Below are 20,091 nucleotides of genomic sequence, written 5' to 3' on the forward strand. Positions count from 1 at the left end.
AGGATGTGTGTTTCTTTGCTACTTAATCCCTTTTCTACTTAATCCCCCAGGGCCTGCTGCTATCTTTCCCCTCCTAGAACCTCATTTTTGGGTCTTCCTCTCTGACGTGTATCTTCCCCCAGATCTAAACCTATTTGTTGGCTTTTTTTGCTGGAGAGAGTTCAGAGGACTGCTGCTGAGTGATCCAGCCGCTGGGGTGCTTCATGCTAGTCACAATAAACTGTTTTGAGCTATTGTGGAGCAGTAATTATGGCATGTAGTTCTTTCCACTTCTCTTCACCTAGAAGGACTGTGGTGGCAACAAAGCAATTTGATGGCAGAGGTTAAAGTAGAGAAACTGGTGAGGGAGGGGGGCATCACAGGAAAAGAGGAAAACAAAACAAAACAAAACAAAAACATTCCTAGGGGCTTAGTGTCCACTCAGAGAGCATGAGATCTATGTCCATAAAATCTGCACACATCAAGACCACCAAGGATCTGACAGAGTGATTGTTTGTAATGGATGTCCCGGGGCAAGCCTGTAATTTTTCATATCCTATACCTGTCTTGTCTGTTTCTACAAGCACTCAATAAATCATCAGCAGCAGAGTGTCTCTTCACTGCAGCTGTGAAGAAATACCAGTCTGGCGTATCAGCTGGTGCTCATTTTTGCCATGTAAAATTAAAAAGTGACCCTGCTTTATTGAACTCAAAGTAGCCTGAATATTCTAAACATATGATGAACTAATTCTGCAGCTATCTAATTTGAGTTTTAATGGACAGTTAAAAATAGTCACTTCATAAAGTAGTTCTGGATGCCAGTTGTGATGTTCCTTCCTATTTTTCCCATGGAAAAAAATTACATTTTTTTTCACTTTGAAAGTCATAATTAATTTTGAACATCATTTCACTGAGAGTGTCAGATAAACTGTATAAATGAATACTAATAAACTCCAACAATCTCAGATGGCTAAGATGTTTTGGGCTGCATGACTGTGCAGGTGCATATGGGGAAATATGCCCCTTCAGAAAGCTAGCTTGGCCTTGAGTTTAGACGCACAGAAGTTGAGGTGCTACAAGTCAACTAGCCTGGGCAGATAGGGGAGAATAACGGGGGACAGGTGGGGAATGGATAGAGATTTTAATCTGCCCCATCAACACACCAGCCAACAGAACTCATAACAGAGCACATATGGCATGTTGTCAGAGTATTAATTTATTTGTGCTATAGGCCAGCAGCAAATTACTTTCCCTGAGGAGCAAAGGGAGAGCAGGGAGGGAATTGTGACTCCCTGAACCACATTTCCTTCTCTGGGATTGTCTTGAGACAATGCAGCAACATGCTTCTCCTTAGTAAAGGCCATGCCCTAGTGACACAATCTAGCCCAGAACTTCAGTATAGCAGACATTCACACTTGATCTTGGGAACCAAATTTTGCAGCTTCCAAAAAATGTTTCTCATTTTGCTCTGGAATTCTGCAGGAGGATATTTGCACTGATTAGGTTCATGGCAATGAATGATCTGAGAAATGGCTATCAATGTATTATGCGTGATTTCAATAAGCAAAGGTTCATTTTAAGAGTCCAAGAAGAAAATATGGGGTCAGACCCTGGCCCCTTTGGAATCACAGGCAAAACTCCCACTGATTTCAACCGGGATAGGATTTCCTGAAGTTTAAAGCAATTTATATATTTGGATCCAGATTCTGCCACTCTCATTCATTCTTATTCTTAGAAGCGTCCCATTTGGCCTAATAATAAGTAATCATAAGTTCTGCTTGATGTATTAACTCTGAATTACTTTGTCTTATTTTGCTTTATTTTATTATTTGTATTTATTATTTTGCCTAGGACCTCCAAGGAGGTACAGAAGGAAAGCTGCACTGAGTTTAGTTAAGCAGGTGCACATTTTCATTTTACATGACCAAATTAAGCACCAGAAGACAGACCAGTATTTCTCCAGAACTTCAAAAAAAGAGCCTCTTCACTGCTGATGATTTACTGAGTATATTTAGGAAAGGACACAACAGCTTTGGGACTGTATATTAGCACCTATGAACTGATCAAAAGAAAGGCAGGGACACAAACTAATTAAACCTACCTCTCGTAACCAAGAAGGGAAATTAGAACATACTGTTTTCAACATTACGGAGAAGTTGGATGAGCAAAATATTTAGCAGCCTTGAAGTCTAATGTGCCCTAGAAGTGACAGCCAGGGTATTAGTTCTTTCATCCCTTGACCAAGGACAGCATTAGTGGCAACTGGGTCACAGAGAAGTTACAGGATGATGGGAAACTTTCACGTAAGATATTTTAATTTCTGTTTTCATCTTTCACAATACCTTGTGTCACAGTTATTGGGTGAGCTAAGACTTAGGACCCTTTCTATCTCTCTCAAGTGACAGGCTTTGCTTCCTGCACCTCACTCTGGGTGGAACCACATGGTCCAATAACCCTTAGACTGGATCTCTGGCCTGAAGCCTCCCTGTCTTCCAACGGTATTAACCTGACAGGCCCAACTGAATTTGGCACCCGTAAGCCTTTTCCAGCGGGAGCCTGAGACAGTGGCCGATTAATGACTTGAAAACAGCTTCTTCAAAACAAAGTATTATGTATTCTTTCACCCATAGGTACATAGCACACTGAGTGAAGGGTAAAAATAGTGAAGGTCTATATATATTGTGACAGACCCAGACCAGTGGGGTACAGGAGTCTGGTAGAGGGCAAATATACTGGTCACTGGATGAGTAGTTTTCTGTTCCCTGAGTGACCAGAGCAGGGGCTGCACTAGAGTAATCAGGAACCTGCTAGAACCAGTTAAGGCAGGCAGGCTAATTAGGACACCTGGAGCCAATTAAGAAGAAGCTGCTAGAATCAATTAAGGCAGGCTAATCAGGGCACCTGGGTTTTAAAAGGAACTCACTTCAGTTTGTGGTGCGAGTGTGAGGAGCTGGGAACAAGAGGTGCAAGGAGCTGAGAGTGAGAGGGTAAGGGTGTGCTGCTGGAGGACTGAGGAGTACAAGCGTTATCAGACACCAGGAGGAAGGTCCTGTGGTGAGAATAAGGAAGGTGTTTGGAGGAGGCCATGGGGAAATAGCTCAGGGAGTTGTAGCTGTCATGCAGCTGTTACAGGAGGCACTATAGACAGCTGCAATCCACAGGGCCCTGGGCTGGAACCCGGAGTAGAGGGTGGGCCTGGGTTCCCCCCAAACCTCCCAATTGACCTGGACTGTGGGTTCTTCCAGAGGGGAAGGTCTCTGGGCTGTTCCCCAACCCACATGGTGAATCTCTGAGGCAAGAAAATCCACCAGTAAGCGCAGGACCCACCAAGATAGAGGAGGAACTTTGTCACAATAAATATATATATATATTTTCCCTTACCTAACCCTTAATCTTTCTTTCTTGGTGTAAATTCTTCTCATCCCACCTAACCCCTATCTCTGGCTGGGAGATGCAGACTGTCGTGCTTGCAACATATTTTCTTGATCTCTGTGTGTCTCCTTGCGTGCCTTTCAGCTCTCATTGACACTCTCTGGGCAGCCCCCCTTAGCTCATCCAACCCCCCTCCCTTTTCAAGGCCTGGGTTCCTGTAAACTTTAGCATCCCCCTTTGATCCTCAGCTTATCCTTGGAAAAGTAAACCATTTTTAGCCTGGGTGGAGACAGGTAAGGGGTATTCTCCAATAAGCTTTTCCAACAACTTCCCGCAGTTCCCATTGGCTGGGAATGGTGAACCGCGGCCACTGGGAGCTGTGAGCAGCCGTACCTGCAGACACTCAGGTAAACAAAGCATCTCGCAGCCCACCAGAGGCTTACCCTGAACAAGCCACGGACCAAGTTTGGGAACCTCTGCCTTAGAGGAAGATTCTACCTCTGTTACTGGTGTAAAGACAGAGTAACTCCATAAAAGTCAATGCATTACAGTGACTTAACTCAGATCACAATGTGCTCCATAGCAGTGACCTTCATATATTTGCAATACTCTGCATAAGGGCCATTTTCTTTTATCTGTTCTAAAAATTCTGCTGATCCATTTAATTTCTTTGAATGCCCCATTGGTCTCACCCTATAAAACTGCAGGAAGAGGACTGTTTCTTACAGAGCTACTCATTATTTTGTACAATTTTTCGAAATGTTTTGTGAAGGATAAGGGAGGTGAGGGTTTAAAGGCAAAGAGTAGGAGGATGATCTAGAACATGGAACCTGATCCTGCACTCATTGAACAATACCTAGCTCTTTTACAGAACTGTCCATCCATAGATCTCAAAGCACTTTACAAAGGAGGTCACACTACCTCCATGGACAAAGCACCCATGGATATCAGTGGTGCAGGATTAGTCTATAGGGTTGTTGAGAGGCTGGAACTAGGACTCACCAAGGGATCACCCAAGAGGAGATGGAAATTAATTATATGAACTAGTTCAGAAAAGGCAGTCCAAAAGATTTTGTCTTCATGCACAACATGGCTATAAAATATACCACAACAGTGCTATGAAAAAGACATTTTACTATTGTAAACAATGGTAAAATAATGAAATTTCAAATCCAGACTTTTTCCATGCTTCTCTCCCACTAAATACAGACATAAAAGCTAGCAAAGAGAAGAAAGGGTCCATGAAAAATACTGTGTAGAATACAAGAAAATGTATACCATACCTGTCTTTGGGTAATGGTATCCCTGCAAGTTTAACAACTGTTGGGAATATATCCATGTTACTTGTAGGCTCATCAATATGGACACCCGCCTGTACCACTCCTGGCCAGTGAAGAAGACCTGGCACACGAATACCTCCTTCCCAGTTTGTAGCCTTTCCACCTGAAAGAGTGAACATGGCTTTTAGCAGAAATTTCTCCTTCAGAAATGCCATTTAAACACCATTATTTTGTTTCCTCTTTACATGCCACCCTCACAAACTTGCATCTGAAGAAGTGAGGTTCTTATCCACGAAAGCTTATGCTCCCAATACTTCTGTTAGTCTTAAAGGTGCCACAGGACCCTCTGTTGCTTTTTACAGATTCAGACTAACACGGCTACCCCTCTGATACCTCACAAACTGGTTATTTTATTTGCACTAAATGTACTATTCCTTTACTCAGCTGATTTTTTCCCCATATATATTTTTTAATTCATTTCTGGTTCTGAAATTTCAGCCTAAAACAGATTCTTTGGGAGAGTTTTTAGCTCACTGATAGGAGCCAAGAATTAATATATATATATATATATATATATATATATATATATATATATATATATATATATATATATATATATATATATCAGTGTCGGATACATATATATTTACAGCTGAAATGCAAGAAATGCAAGAACAGTTGAAGGGAAAAAAATAATGCCTCATAAAAATTTTGCCTGGTTCATGTGGCACAAAGGCATGTGCAGAACCAATTCAAACCAGAAGCCAAAGTATAGATTTGTATAGGTCTGAGGCATGAACACCCAGAAAAGTTTTGCAGCATTTTATTATAATTGCTGCTGTCGGATTCCTAGAGGGGGAAAAAGATTTTGGTATTGAATTCTGAAATTAAACACATCAGGAAGATGAGCAATGATTTCAAACACTTTCTGGATGTCCTGAAGATCTTTTTTTTAAGTGACAACAATTATAATTCTATCATCCAAATAATCAGACTGAGTGCAACACGCAACTTACAAACCCATATTTCCCTCTCTTAGATTCCGTGACATCCATCACTGCCCCAGTCATCCAGTCCTCTCTGTCTAATGTGAAAGCCCAGCACATATTTATTATACAGACAATATACCTATCCATTACTTAATGAGATGTGATTGACACAAATCCATATGGAAAATGTATCAAATATTGTAATTAATTGCTTACATAGTACCATGGATAGGCACAGTGCTCCAAAGTGTTTTAAAAATGAATATATGAACTTGGAAAAAGTTCCTGACCAAAAGAGTTTATCAGTCCTGCTTTTATTGAAGTCAGTGGCAAAGCTCTCAAATGACATGTGGGTTTTCAGGAGTGATTTGGTGGGTATTGATTGGGAGCAGGCAGATCAACCCATGTCCTCAGAATAAAGTGTGTTTACTGAAATCCAGTGTAACTAAGTTTATAAACAAGATTAATATTTTGGATATATTCATTGATGCGAATGGCATAGCCCCTGGTCAGGGGGCTATAATACACTCACCACTAGAATTGTCTATTATGATGATACATTGATGTTTTCTGAAGTTTGGCCTCCTGCTTTCTATTGCACTGATCTTCCTGAGATGCACCAACTTCCACAAGGACAGTAGAATTTCAGACCAAGGTGGTAACCAGGGGCTCACTCATGAAAAGGGGTCTCCAGATCTCATAACAGTTTGAGGATCCTACAGGGCCTTTGCATGGGCTGAGGGCAATTAGTCAGAATATCATGATTATTTTCATGAAAGGGAAGCACTTCCTGTATTGTCATCTAGATTCACAATCAGTTCCTGGATACCATCTGCTGTTCTGTGAACACTATTGACAGCTTTATGGCCTCGTAGCTTCAACATTCTCTAAGGCAAATTGCCTTGCTGTGGTTTGTGTACTTATTTCTCAGGGGATTATTCCCACCACTTCAGATATCATGATGAGAATCATTGATCTGAGACTGGTGGCATCCTGACTTGCTCTGAAAAGATAAATATCAATGAAAAATTATAAAGGATGGAAGGAGGACCTGGAACTCTACCCTCCTTCTTCCAAAGGAGAGAGACTGACACGTGCAGAAGCAATGTGTAGAATCAGAGTGGCCAGAGGAAGCAATGAGGCAAGTGTGTTAGAAGAAGAACTAGAGTAGACCCATTGAAAAGAAATACTTCTTGGGAAGTTGCAACCTGAAGAGAGCTGGGGCAAGTAGGAAGAAGAAGATACATTTTCTTCCTCTGTTCTTGTGAATTATTGAGTTGAAAAGCTGCTGAGAAATCTGCTGTTCACCCACCCAGGGAAGGGGCACTTTGCCTCTCAGTATATGCAAAGGAGCCCAAGAAGCAAATGGGGCAGAATTGCTGCCTGATACTTGTAGAGTTCCACAAGGATCAACTCTTTCCCCAGTCCTTTTCAACATCTACACGCTACCACTGGTGAACTGATCAAACAACATGTACTCAAGTGCCTTTAACATGCATATGAACACTACCACCCAGTGCTTGGATGAGATTAGCTCTTGGATGAAGAACAGCTGGATGAAGCTGAACTTCCATAAGCACATCAGACTTGTCCACTGTTCTCTATACTGGCTTCCCATAGATTATCCAATCGTGTTCAAGGTCTCAGTTCTTATCTTCAATGCACTTCATGGGCAGTGCCAAGGATAACAAGCCCATCTAAAGCTCTGGGACAACTACATACCTCTGCCACAATGAAACGCTCAACGATAACAATAAAGCTCATCTCTAGGGGCTGGTCCAAGACTGGGGAATGTACTTTCCCGGAACTAAGGACCATCACAAACCTCACTGCTTTCTGCTCCAATTTCAAGGTGCATTTCTTTGACGTTTCCTTCTCATAATCACATAGCAATGAGGGAACAAAGAACAAGTGACATATGTGTAGTCACATTGCTTAATGCACTGACAGAAGGTGCTCAGATACTATGGTGATAAGTGCAGTATAAGAAAACACAGAAAAGTACAGACATCATCCCTGCATTGCAGCCGGGCTACTTCCTCACTTGTCTCTGCCCAGACACAGCCACCATTTTGCTTTCAGGAAACAGACAAGTTGTTTAAGTCCTATGGAGGTTGAGAATAGACCTCTGAACCAGAGTAAAGGGCGGCTACAACAGGGGAACTAGATGCTAATGTAGCAGAATTTATTCTGCTATATAGATCTAGCTGTGTCCGATGACAACAGAAGCATTGCCAACTCCCATAATATGATCGCAAACCTTGTAATATTTGATATTTTCTCAAAACTCCAGCTGCTTCAGTTGAGAAACTGCATGAGAATTTCAGCTTTCCTTTTAAAAAGGTTTCTAGCCCTAAGGATTGCAAAGAAAAGCTTGAAAATGCAAAGCACCCTAAAGGCTCAGAAACCAGGAGACAAATGAAAAGAACCCAAACGTATTATTTAAAAATAAAACTCATGATATTTTAGGGCCTGACTCATGATTTTTGAATACTTGAGGTTGGCAGTACTACAAAAGAGGAGGAGGAACAGCCCATGAGTCCATATGCCGGCAGCACCTAGACAGTAATATGCATCCTCACACAGAGACATATTTTCTCTCTTAAAGTTCTTTAAAAGTGTTTTTAAAAGAAGAAGAACAACAACCCAGGTTGTATTTTTATGCATTGATGTTTACACTTTCTGAGTGACTATGGCCTTCAGCCTTATGTTTAATAGCTGATATTCCCCTTTTCCTCAGAAAAAAACTGTAGGTGCAGAAAAAGTACAGCTACAACTCTGTGTTGTCACCTACAGAGAGATCCCAAATTTCCATTTCCATTGAAAACTTGTATTTTTCTCCCTTGCATAAACCTCTAATTCACATTGACTGCTATTGTTTAACTTTGTAAAGTATTTTGGGATAGACTTTGTATGTAAGATGAATTAGGACACTCTGTGATTCTATTGTGCAGACTTATTAATATTTGGGCTTGGTTCTCACAGAATGATCAAAACTGTTGAAAACATCTCTCTCTCTCTCTCTCTCTCTCTGTGTCTTTCACTCTCTCACTGGAGTTTAATCAGGGTAAACTTTTCTTCCTACCCATGCACATCAGGAAGTGGCCTCCCTCAGCCTATTTATTCTTTTGAATGAAGAGAGAATAAGCAGAAATTAATTACTTTGCTCACCTGTAGTGGACTCTTGTTTCTGAATATCTAGTATAAAAATGTGTTGCTATTTCTGGTCTTCAAACAGCACACCATTTTTAATGGCAAGACCATCTGCTAACCCCTCTGCTTTATCTATTTTCAGTGCTCTGTCAAGTGTTGGTTTATTTTTTTGGTTTTGGTTTTTGTTCTGTATTTTAACTTGAATTGTCCCAGTTCTCATACAAGAAGAATTGACAAACAGAGATGGTGAATGCAAACTGCCTCAAAGCTGATCCTCTTCTCAAACAAATAGCCTTATTGCTCAGGATAGTGTATTCTATTTGCAATATCAGGATGGTTTGATCATTCCAGATGTACAATAGTAGAATAAATTAGAGACAGGGGATGAAGTCCTGGCCCACTGAAGTTAATGGAAAAACTGCCACTGACTTTGATAGTCAGTTTTCACATAGTATTATTAACTTAAATTCTGCAGCAAAAATACCATAAACACTGTCAAATTGATTTGCATGCTAGTTCAAAATAAATTAACTTGTTAATTAATAGTTTTAAGAAACACTGATGAAGAAGCTTATCACTGTAGCACATCACATTGCAGAAGATTATAATTTACACCCCTTGCTTATCTTTAACAGGTCTACTCACATAAGTACGTTCTACTAGATGTGAATAAGGGTTGAAGAATCAGGGCCTGAGTCTTCAGCAGACATTGATAGTATGAATCATCCTCCAATAGACATTAATAGATACATTAGTTATGAACGTATTCAGAATCACAGAATTTAGAGGTAATAGTATTAGAGCACAATCAGGAATCAGTGAAAAGTTAACTTGGCTCTCTCCACTATTTTCTTATTTATCTATTTGTATCTTATTTTTGGAATAGAATGAATATTGTCTCCTGTACAGCTGTTCAGCTATATCAGGGAGGAAGAGTCTGGAATGGAAGATAATTGTAATAGCTTGTACTATCCAAAAGATTCAGTCATTTAAATCAGAGGAGGGAGCAGTAGCTTGGAGAACCTTCAAGGCATATGGAACTTCAGAGTCAAATATAATTCAAATGAGTTTGATGTTTAGTGTGAATGTTTTAAACTTTAATAGGGGTGCCACAATCCAAAATCAAGAATATTAGTTATTACATAATGGTAGTATTACAATAGTATCCAAATGCCCCACTCAGGATCAAGGCCCATTGCGCTAAGCACCGTACAAATGCATAGGGAACACATTGTCCCCACTCCAATGATTACTGGATGCAAAAGACATCTGATATCTCTCTGTGTCTGTGTGTATCTGAAAGAAGATGGCTAGACAGAGTACCAATAAATAAAAAGGGACCTAACCAAACAAAACCAAGAAACCAAGGTGCATCAGCATCACATCAGACCCAACAAAATGATAATAATGGGGGAAATCAGCTGTCTGCATATAAACAGGTCAAATGGCACAATGGGACAAAGTTTAGAGAAATAATTTCTCAACACTTTAATGCCAGGTCTAAGCTACAAAGTTAGGTCGACCCAGCCACGTTGCTCCGGGGTGTGAAAAATCCACACTCCTGAGCCGACATAACCCCCAGTATAGACAGTACTAGGTTGACAGAAGAATTCTTCCATTAACTAAGCTACCACCTCTTGAGTAGGCAGATTAACTATGCCAGCAGGCAAACCCCTCCCATCGCTGTAGTGAGGATCTATACTGAAGCACTGCAGCATTTCTAATGAAGCTCAAGTGATTGCTTCTTGGAACAGCTCCAGAGCACACCAATGGCGAGGCTATTTTCAGCATAGGGTATGTCTACACCCGAGCTAAAGGTGTAATTTCCGGCTCAGATAGACAGACCCATGGTAGCTTTCCTCAAGCTAGAATGCTAAAAATAGAAGTGTAGCTGCAGTGGCATGGGTTGTGGTATGGCTGGCTACTCACCCTAAGTACCAAGGGTTCTCGGTGGGATTGTACTTGGGACAGCTAGCCCATCCCACTGCCAGTGCCACTGCTATTTTTAGCGCACTAGCTCAACCACAGTTAGTGCATGTATGTCTGCCTAGCAAAAGCTTTGCCCAGAATAGCCTATCCAAACTATCTTGAATCCAGCAGTGAAGGCAGTGCAGCATTGGCTTGAGAGTGGGCTAGCGAGCTAAGTACATAGCCAGGCCCTGTATCTGGCTTGTACTACCTGCCCTGAAAGCCACACTATGCTGTCTTCTCTTACATGAACTACCTGGATTCAAGATAGCTTGGATAGGCTAGCCCATGCAAAGCTTTTCCTGTGTATGTTTCAGTGACCACAATATAATGATGTTAAACATCTTAGGGAAAGGCAAGCTGCAAAAAATTGACACTGTAACACAGAGTTTAGAAAGGGAGCTGTCAATAAAATGAGGTAGTTAATAAGGCCCTGAAAGTCAAAAGTATAGTAAGTAAAGACTTTACATATGGCAATGGAAAACAATGTCTGAGAAGGTCTGCATACCTCACAACAAAATCAGAACCTGGAAGTCCAGACGTAAACTGCCCTGGCTAAATGGCAAGGTTCAAGAAGTTCATTGAACCAAACAGATATCCTTCAATATTTGAAATTTTAACTCTAGGAAAGCCAAAAAAAACAGGGGCATAATTTACAGTGAGTAAAAGAGAAATTAGGAGATTTAATATAGATTTTGACGAGCACGTTGGAGAAGATACCTATCTTTGACCAACTCACTTCTGGTAATGAAGATGAGGTAGCCTCAGAGATTGAGGAATCAGAAATGGTGCTGGAAGAAATCAATAATTTAAAAAAAAACAATAACTCACCACATCCAAATGTACAAATACAAAGTAGCTGAGCTGCTAGCAAAACTATACAATCTCTCATTACATTCAGCTACTGTACTGGAGGATTAGAGGGGAGCAAACGTTTCCACCTATATTTTGACTTTCAAAAGGTCTGTGACAGGTCCCTCAGAAAAGGTGTCTAAAGAACTAAGCAATTGTGGGGTAGGAAAAACTCTTGTCTGAAAAGATATTGAAGAGTCTGGGATTGATTATTTTATCAAGGAGACAGGTAAGAGAGGACATGATAGAAGTATACAAAACCATGAATGGTGTACATTAGGCATATTGAGATCTTCTGTTTTCTCTGACTCATAACACAACAACAAAGGGACATTCAATGAAATTGAAAGGTGCCAAATACAAAAATGATATAATCAAAGATGCCTATTGTTGGGTTTCTTGCACCTTCTGAAACATCTGGTACTGGCCACTGTTGGAAAGAGGCTACAGGGCTAGATGGGCCATGAGTCTAATGGCAATCCTTAAATGTATAGGTCATTATGTAACAGCATTCAGGTTAATTAGAGGAGGACAGTGAAGATTTAAGCAGGATTTGTTTATTTGCTGATAGTGTCAAAGAGCTAGTTAACTACAGTGTCAATGTCGGGTTTTAATTTTGCATTGTATCCAGCTTTTCAGAGATCACACTATAATCAGAACACAAAGTTTCAGGAAATAATAATAGTGATGTCACCTTTTTGCAATCTAGCTAGCTGGTACCAGACACTCCATCCAAACAGCCCCTAACTTTTATTATTGGGACTGACCTGGCTGTGTATCAAGATAAATTAGTGAGTTCAAACTGTGAAGATCTGTTGTGAGCTTTTGATTTAGGGCAGAACCAATTACTGTTGAATAGACTGCTACATCTTTGATAAGAGAGTCAAGAGGTTTGATTAATGTTCACACTTTCATATACAGAAAGGCGTATTATTGAGATTCCCCAGCACAGACACTGAGATGCCCCTCTCATAAAGTACATCTATTACTTTCTATTCCTCTAAACCAGATGAGCTAAATTCCAATATACACACACAAAAGCAAGAGGCATAGCTTTTTAGTCCAGTTAATTTTCTACATATATTAACATCCAGTGCGTGATAGTTTAGGACATCACAGGTCTGATTTTCAGAAGGTCAGTCATGCAAATGTACACTGATCTTGCACACCCAATTTGTGTATGTAAAAAGGGTCTTCACACATAAAAATAACTAGTTATGTGTCTAATGGTCCATTTCCCTTTGTGAGCTTTTGACAATCAAGCATGACATATCTTAATGTTAAAAAGATGCCTTTTGATTTAGGGCTTTAGAGTAGAGTGTGAAAGATAAAATATAATCCACTATATTTTCAATCTGTTAGGGTAAATTAAAGTGATTGCAGAGATCTTTTAAACATCTTAGTTTCATTATAAATGTCTTTTATTAAGTTGCTTATCTTCCCACCCATAATATATTAGTGCATTTATCAGCTTATCTAAGAGGAATCTGTAAATCACTTAATAATCCATTTAAAAAAAACCCAAAGGTCTGTTTTCTTCTTTAGGCCACACTAGCTATCAGATCCGTATTGATTCAACTAAGATCTGTTTCAAATTCGTCACTGTTATATAAGTAGAAATATAATACTCTATGTTAAATGACAGTTCCAAAGGAAAGTACATTCCCCAGATTTATTCATCTTCTTTCTCAGATTGTATCCCCCATTTTATGTCTGACATTCTAAAGCACTAACATTTTTAGAGCTTCCAAAATTCATTGGGGCATGCCTACAGCTACAAATGTGTAAGTCTATGGTGTTTTGAATATGGCAAGTGCTATATAACGGCTAAGTATTAATATAGTTCTAATTCAGGTTAATGATAGATTCCTCTCAGCTGTCAATCTCTATAGTACAATAGGACCCCTTGTATATTCTGTAACCTCCACAGTTGTGGTTGTTGCAATTTTTGCGCCACTCATATCTGAGATTGTTTCTCACCCACATTATAAACACATTAAAGTTATATAGCTTCCTCACACGGTGGCCCTACTACACTTTTATTACTTCCTGTGACCCTCTTTTCCCTCCCTCTAATTCTTCTTCTCTGAAATCATACTCAAAGGCAATGTGCTACCTGCTCTATAAAATTACAGCTGGTAAGTTTAGGGACTGGTTTTCCAATTCTCTCCCTCCATCACCCAAAAAGGAAGGGAAACAAAAATTAAAGAACCATTTTCACAAAATTTTCTCTGGGAAGAGTGAGAATATCTAAACCTGTCCATACAAGAACCAGGCATCTCTCTCCTATTTTGATGGAAGTTAAGCTCACTTTCGTCATCACAGGCCTGCTTTTCAGAAATGCCGTGTACCTGCCACTTCCACGCTGAAAATCAGACCCTGTTTTAGCAGCTGGTACTAATGAAAACTTCACAGTGCAGTGGAACGGTAACAGTTCTCTCACTGTCCCTCTTCTTTACCTTCTCCCTCACCTAATATTCCCCCATCCTCTCCATCTGCTACGTATTGGTGAGTGGGATTGTGATATCAAAGGGAAGTAATCCTCTTCTTCCCTCCCGCTCTTTCTTTTCTTCCTCTTTTCATTCTCCCCTTCTCCAGAATCACCTTGTATTCTATAATCATGTGCATATCATGACCCCTTTGTCTGAATGAGTTACCAAATTCATCTGCATATTTTGCACTGCTATTGCTTGAAATGAAATGAGTCAGCAAGTGACATCGAGTCAGGGACACATGAACAGACAAAAAGAAAAAGATCATCTGTTCAGCTAGATTTTTTGCTACTTTGACATTCACCGTATCTTGCTAAAAACACTATTCTCCTCTACAGCAGCATGATCTCTTGGACTGCAGGTCTTATTACAATAAGGTAAACTTACTGATGATCTCAAGCCGCTACAGAATTACGTGAATTTGAAGTACGCATTGATTGTCTCAATAGCTGTATTGGGAGAAAAGCAATCAATTTGCGTGCCTTTGACACCACTGATCATACCCTCCTCTTGAAATCTTGTGCTCCTTTGGCTTTCATGACTCTGTCCTGTCCTGGTTCTCCTCTTATCTCTTTGGTATTTTTCAGCATCTCTTTCACTGGGTCTTCCTCCTCTGCTGCTTTCTATGGGTTTCCTTAGACTTTGTCCTTGGCTCCCTCATCCTCTACACCCTTTCTCTGTGCGACTTCACCCACTCACTTGGCTACAATTTCTGATGACACACAGCTACCTCTTCATTCCTCCCCTTTCTTCTACTACCCAATCAGGTATCTCAGCCTGTTGCACTGATATCTCTTTCTGGATGGCTCACTGGTCTATTTAAAAGCATTTTCAGAAGTGCTAAACACCTAAAAATCTCACTAAAGTCACTGGAGCTGCAGATGCTCATCACTTTTGACAATCAGGCCATTTACGTTTAGGTGTCTAAATATGGATTTAGGATTCTGGACATTAGAAGTTTAATGTTAGGAACCCAGATGTGAACATTTTGGGCTTACAGCATATTACAAACAGTGCAGAGTAAGCAGCTAATTTTCGACACATGTTTCTAAAAATCATTACAAGTAGCTCACCTTTATAAATTCCATTATACCCCCCATGGACTTCTCCAGTGCTAGAGACTTCTTCAACATGTGCCCCCTGGTCAGATGTGAAGTATACAAGAGTCTTATCATTCAAATTCCATTTCTCTAGCACATCCAGAATCTTTCCTGAAAAAACAAAACAGAAAGATTTAAACTTTTATTTTTAACCTGAAAGAAATAGACATTTTTGCCCTTATTAATTTTTCAGATGTTTTTCCTTAAAAAAACATTATTATATATAGCAACTGACACCATGCAGAGCACACTAGGTGGCTACCACACAGAGCTTGCTGCTATCAAGATTGTGGCTTGATTGCTGCAGGGCCTCCTGATGTATAAAACGAGAAGATTTGTGCACATCAGAGGAAAGGGCTGCACCACAGAGAAGCAGCAACCCCATAACAAGGAGTTTGAAACAGTTGATCATAACTGAAAGAGTCACAGTATGCAAAGTACAGTTAACAATGTACTACAGCTTTGCCACATGGAAGCCTTCAGAAGAGGCATGGCTCACCTAGCGTATGTGCTAGAATAAGGCACTCTTAAAAGAGTAATAGTACAGAGAAGAAGTGCCTCTTGAAGCTACACAATTTCATTATCTAACTCTGCCAATCAATCACAGTTGGAAAAATGCTCTTGGGCAGATCAGAATAGACCCTTAGTAAACTAGAGAAAAAGTTTCAAAATGTAAATACATATTTTAAAAGAGTTGGGCCACTTGAATATGTTGTGAGACTTCAAAATACTTTGGGCCTAATTTTCATTTATACAGAGGGCTCTTCACCCTACTCTGACACTGTAAACAGGCCTTGCAATGGGTGTAAATTATATTTAAACCAATTTTAAGACTCCTTTACACCGCTCAAGTTTTGTAAAGGGGCTTTAGTGTAAATGAGAATTAGGGCCTAATGCTAAAGTACATTTTTGTACTGAAAGAAATGTAGGATTATTGTCACTGGAAACAGATCAAGGAAAAGATACAGCACAAATAACACCCTTTCCAACACTGCCCTGCCAATGAGCCTTAACCTAGTTCTTCAGAAAATCCATACAGTATAAAGATAATTCAAACTCCATGACCATTCTCCTCATCCTCTCTGCTTAACCAGTCAAGAAAGGTGACAATATGGGTGGCTATTTTGATTTGTTCATCTGTCCACTAAAAACTGGTTCCCCAGCTGAAACATTCAGCTACCATGTTAAGTAGCATGATGCAAGAACCCAGAAATACAGAATCCATTTCATTAGGAGTGAGGCCACTTAAACAGTTTTCAGATTATAATGGCTTTCTGTCATTATCAACCTGTTCTGGCTTAGAAGCAGTTACCTCATCCTTTTGCTCACCAATCCCCTTGCAAGTTGCAATTCAGTAAAATCACAGTTCTGTAATGTACTGAGCACTTACTGGAAGGGGCTGAGTGCCTTCATTTCCTACTGACTTTAATGACTGGGCTCTAATTAAAGGGATACAACCAGTTAAATAAGCAGTGTCTATTGTTCTGGTTTGTAAAATAGGAGAAAAGTAGCTATATAAGAATAGGAGAATTTGTTTACATAAATTTTGAAACTTGGTGGGAGTTGAAATTTCCCAACAGAGCTGTGGAAAATCTGTTACAAAGGCTGACATTTTAAAGCTGGTGGGTTGTGAGGGGATTTGGTTAACAGCTCATGCAGCTCCATCTGACAAGTCATTTTGCTTGTTGTAGCAGGTAGGCTAAGTGCCAAAGAAAGAAAAAGGCAGTTTTCCATTGGTTGTGCTTGCTAAACACTGTCGTGTTTGCTGATAAAGTGGTGGTGATGCAGTCAGAAAGTTAGGTTGGACATTGTGTGGGTACATATGATTTAAAAAAGTGAAGGATAGACAAGATGACCTACTCTAATACACTTTTCTATTTAAAATCTGCAAACTGTGACACATTACCGCACCTCTGGCTCACCCCAGAGTTTAAGAACCACAGAGTATGACACCATGTGCATGTGAAAGAAAAAAGTACAATTATTACCATGTAATAGATCATATTAAAAGAAATAATTAAAAGCACACCAAATGGAGCATGAAATCTAGGCCTCCTTTTCTCATTCACGAACAATCAATATTCATTTTTCTACCTGAACTGGGACAAAACAGGAAATATTCATCTGAAACTCCCCTTTCCAACGCACTCCATTAAAAAAAAAAAGTATTTATTTATTGGCAAGTAGATTGGATAAAATTTGACGTAGTCTGAACATCATTACTGAGTTTAGACTCATGCAAAGGCCATGCAAATAGTATCTATTCCAGAAAGGCAACAAATTGCATATAGAACCTGATCCAAAGCCCATTGATGTGAATGAAAACATTCCCATTGGCGTCAATGGGCTTTTTTGATCAGGGTCATAATAAGGTAATAACAAAGCATTTGGTTGATTATATTACAGCAGGGTTAATAAATACTAAAATGACAACAATTTATTTCTAGCAACCTAAGTTTTCAGTATTCCAAATAACACACTTTGCTGTGCTTGGAGATTAAGTATCACAAAAATAAAACAGAACTTGCATTTCTATTTTCTCCTTGAACATTGACACCTTTTGGAATGAGCACTGTATAAATAAGTAATAAGATGTATTTTACTGTAAGATAAGGCATACTAAAGGGTGTTTCAACAATGTGGTTAGTGTTAATACGAGCCCTACATAGCTCTGATTAGAAATTTTTCATCAAAATAATTTTTTTGATGAAAAATGTCAGCTCCATTGAAAGCAGAATATAAAAAAAAATAGATTTTGATGAAATTTTGTTTTAAAATAAACATCAATTTAATAGTGTTGAAATGTCCCACTTGACATTTTTGGACTGAAACATGTCAAAATTTTGTTTTGCTTAGATTTTTTTATAAGTTTGAAAAGGTCAAAATTGGAATGAAATGTAATCAAAACAAAACATTTTGATATCCCCTAAATGGTTTTTTTATTTTGTTTCTTGGAATTTTTTTCTTTGTTTTTGTTCCGTTCCAGAACAGGGGGAAAAAAATGAAATTGTGGAATTTCCTGCCAAATGGAAAATCCAGTTCCTGCCCAGCTCTACCCATACAGTATCTCAACTGTGTTAAAAATGGTAAGAAAAACAATAAAATAAATATATTACATTGAGTGTAACTGTGTGTATATTTTACACACACACACACACACACACACACACACACACACACACACACACACACACACACACACACACTTATATCTATATTGGGAGCAATCACTACATAGGGCTGAAACACAAATTCCATTACAATCCTCCTTTTTCAATTGTTCAGTACTTTCTCCAATACATTATTTTTGGGTCTAAATTTTTGAGACTTGTTTGTTTTGTAGATTTAAATGAAGCTTAAAAATTAAAGCCAAGTCTGATGACTATAGGTTCAATTGTGCAGGGAAGTGTAATTTACACACTGTTTGCCAGAAGGGCAACTAGAGTTAGAAATCAGTCTTATCCATGACTGTAGGAAGGAATAGAAACTTAGTTTGGCATTGCGGCAGCATTCAAGGAAGCAATGTAACCAAGTTTGTGTGACCTTGAGAAAATAAGCAAAAAAATAGCTCTACTGAATCAATAGTGAATTTGTTGCAATTGCCTCTTTGCTCAGGGCACAGACATTATCCACTGTATACACTTGTGGCACTCTACAACTACTCCCAAATGACAGAACTGCCAGTTGAGGAGATCCACTTGAAAATTGTGGTCTGGAAAAGTTAAGAGTTGTGTTAATCCCTACGGATGCAGATGCTCCCGGGGCACATGTCATTTTATTGCAGGGCAATTGATTGACCAGAATGTGGTTTGGCCGATGGAGCCCAAGACCATGGGGCCAATGTGAGGCTGAAAGAGCCACGTAGTTTCTGAAAGATTGCTGAGTGGTTAGAATATAAGACTGAGTTTCTCCCAGCACTGTCATCCCAGGAGTTTGATCATCTTTGGTCCTGAACCTAGATCAGTGTTTCCCAAACTTGTTCCGCTGCTTGTGCAGGGAAAGCCCCTGGCGGGCCGGGCTGGTTTGTTTACCTGCTGTGTTCGCAGGTTCGGCCAATGGCGGCTTCCAGTGGCCGCGGTTTGCTGCTCCAGGCCAATGGAAGTTGCTGGAAGCGGCACGGGCTGAGCGACGTACTGGCCGCCGCTTCCAGCAGCTCCTAATGGCCTGGAGCAGTGAACCGCGGCCACTGGGAGCCGCAATTGGCCGAACTTGCGGATGTGGCAGGTAAACAAACCAGCCCAGCCCGCCAGGGGCTTTCCCTGCACAAGCGGTGGAAGAAGTTTGGGAACCACTGACCTAAATCATTTCCATGTAGCACATAATGTCACAGATCATTGGGTACACGTCTCATTTTTACTTTTTTAATTAGAGACACATTAATGAAGGCATTAAAAAATAAGGTTTGACATTAATTAATTAATTAATAGGATTAATGCTTTAAAGTCCAGCTAAAGCTCCCCTTGAAATGCCCATATGCAAATATCCTAGCCGAATCATCTTTATATCCTGCTCCACTTTTGCTCTAAGTAATATTATAAGGTGTCAGATCTGCAGGTGCTGTCTCCTAGAAAGGTTTTTAAAATGTGATGTCGTCAATTTATATGGAGTGATGGAGTATAGCTGATTGGAGCTTGACTCTTATCCTTTGGGATGACTTTGCAAATGTAAGATTTCATCTCTACAGTCTTATCCTGGTTAACTCAGTACAACTCATACTGAATCTCAACATTAACATTCCATTAACATTGCCCAGTGCTGCAGTCCTGAATCATGCAAATCTCCCATTGCACTCAATTCTGAATTTTTTTCAAAGAGAAATATAATTGAAGATGTGTGTGTGATATACATGCATTTGTTTAATAAATTCACTCACTTTCATTTAAAATTAATAATCCAGGAATGTTTT

At 39.7% G+C, this 20,091-nt stretch overlaps 1 protein-coding gene across 1 annotated transcript in view; it reads right to left on the bottom strand.

Annotated features, from left to right (window-relative positions):
* The window catches only part of STS (steroid sulfatase), a 127,220-nt gene that overhangs the window by 45,849 nt on the left and 61,280 nt on the right, over positions 1 to 20,091 (bottom strand). Inside the window, exons 6-7 of the mRNA XM_065414985.1 lie at positions 15,159 to 15,296; positions 4,635 to 4,794 (exon numbers count right to left, since the gene is read on the bottom strand). Coding sequence (XP_065271057.1) covers positions 4,635 to 4,794; positions 15,159 to 15,296 — 298 coding nt within the window. The remainder of the gene's footprint in view (positions 1 to 4,634; positions 4,795 to 15,158; positions 15,297 to 20,091) is intronic.

The sequence above is a fragment of the Emys orbicularis genome, chromosome 1, assembly GCF_028017835.1.
Source record: "Emys orbicularis isolate rEmyOrb1 chromosome 1, rEmyOrb1.hap1, whole genome shotgun sequence".
NCBI lineage: Eukaryota > Metazoa > Chordata > Testudines > Emydidae > Emys > Emys orbicularis.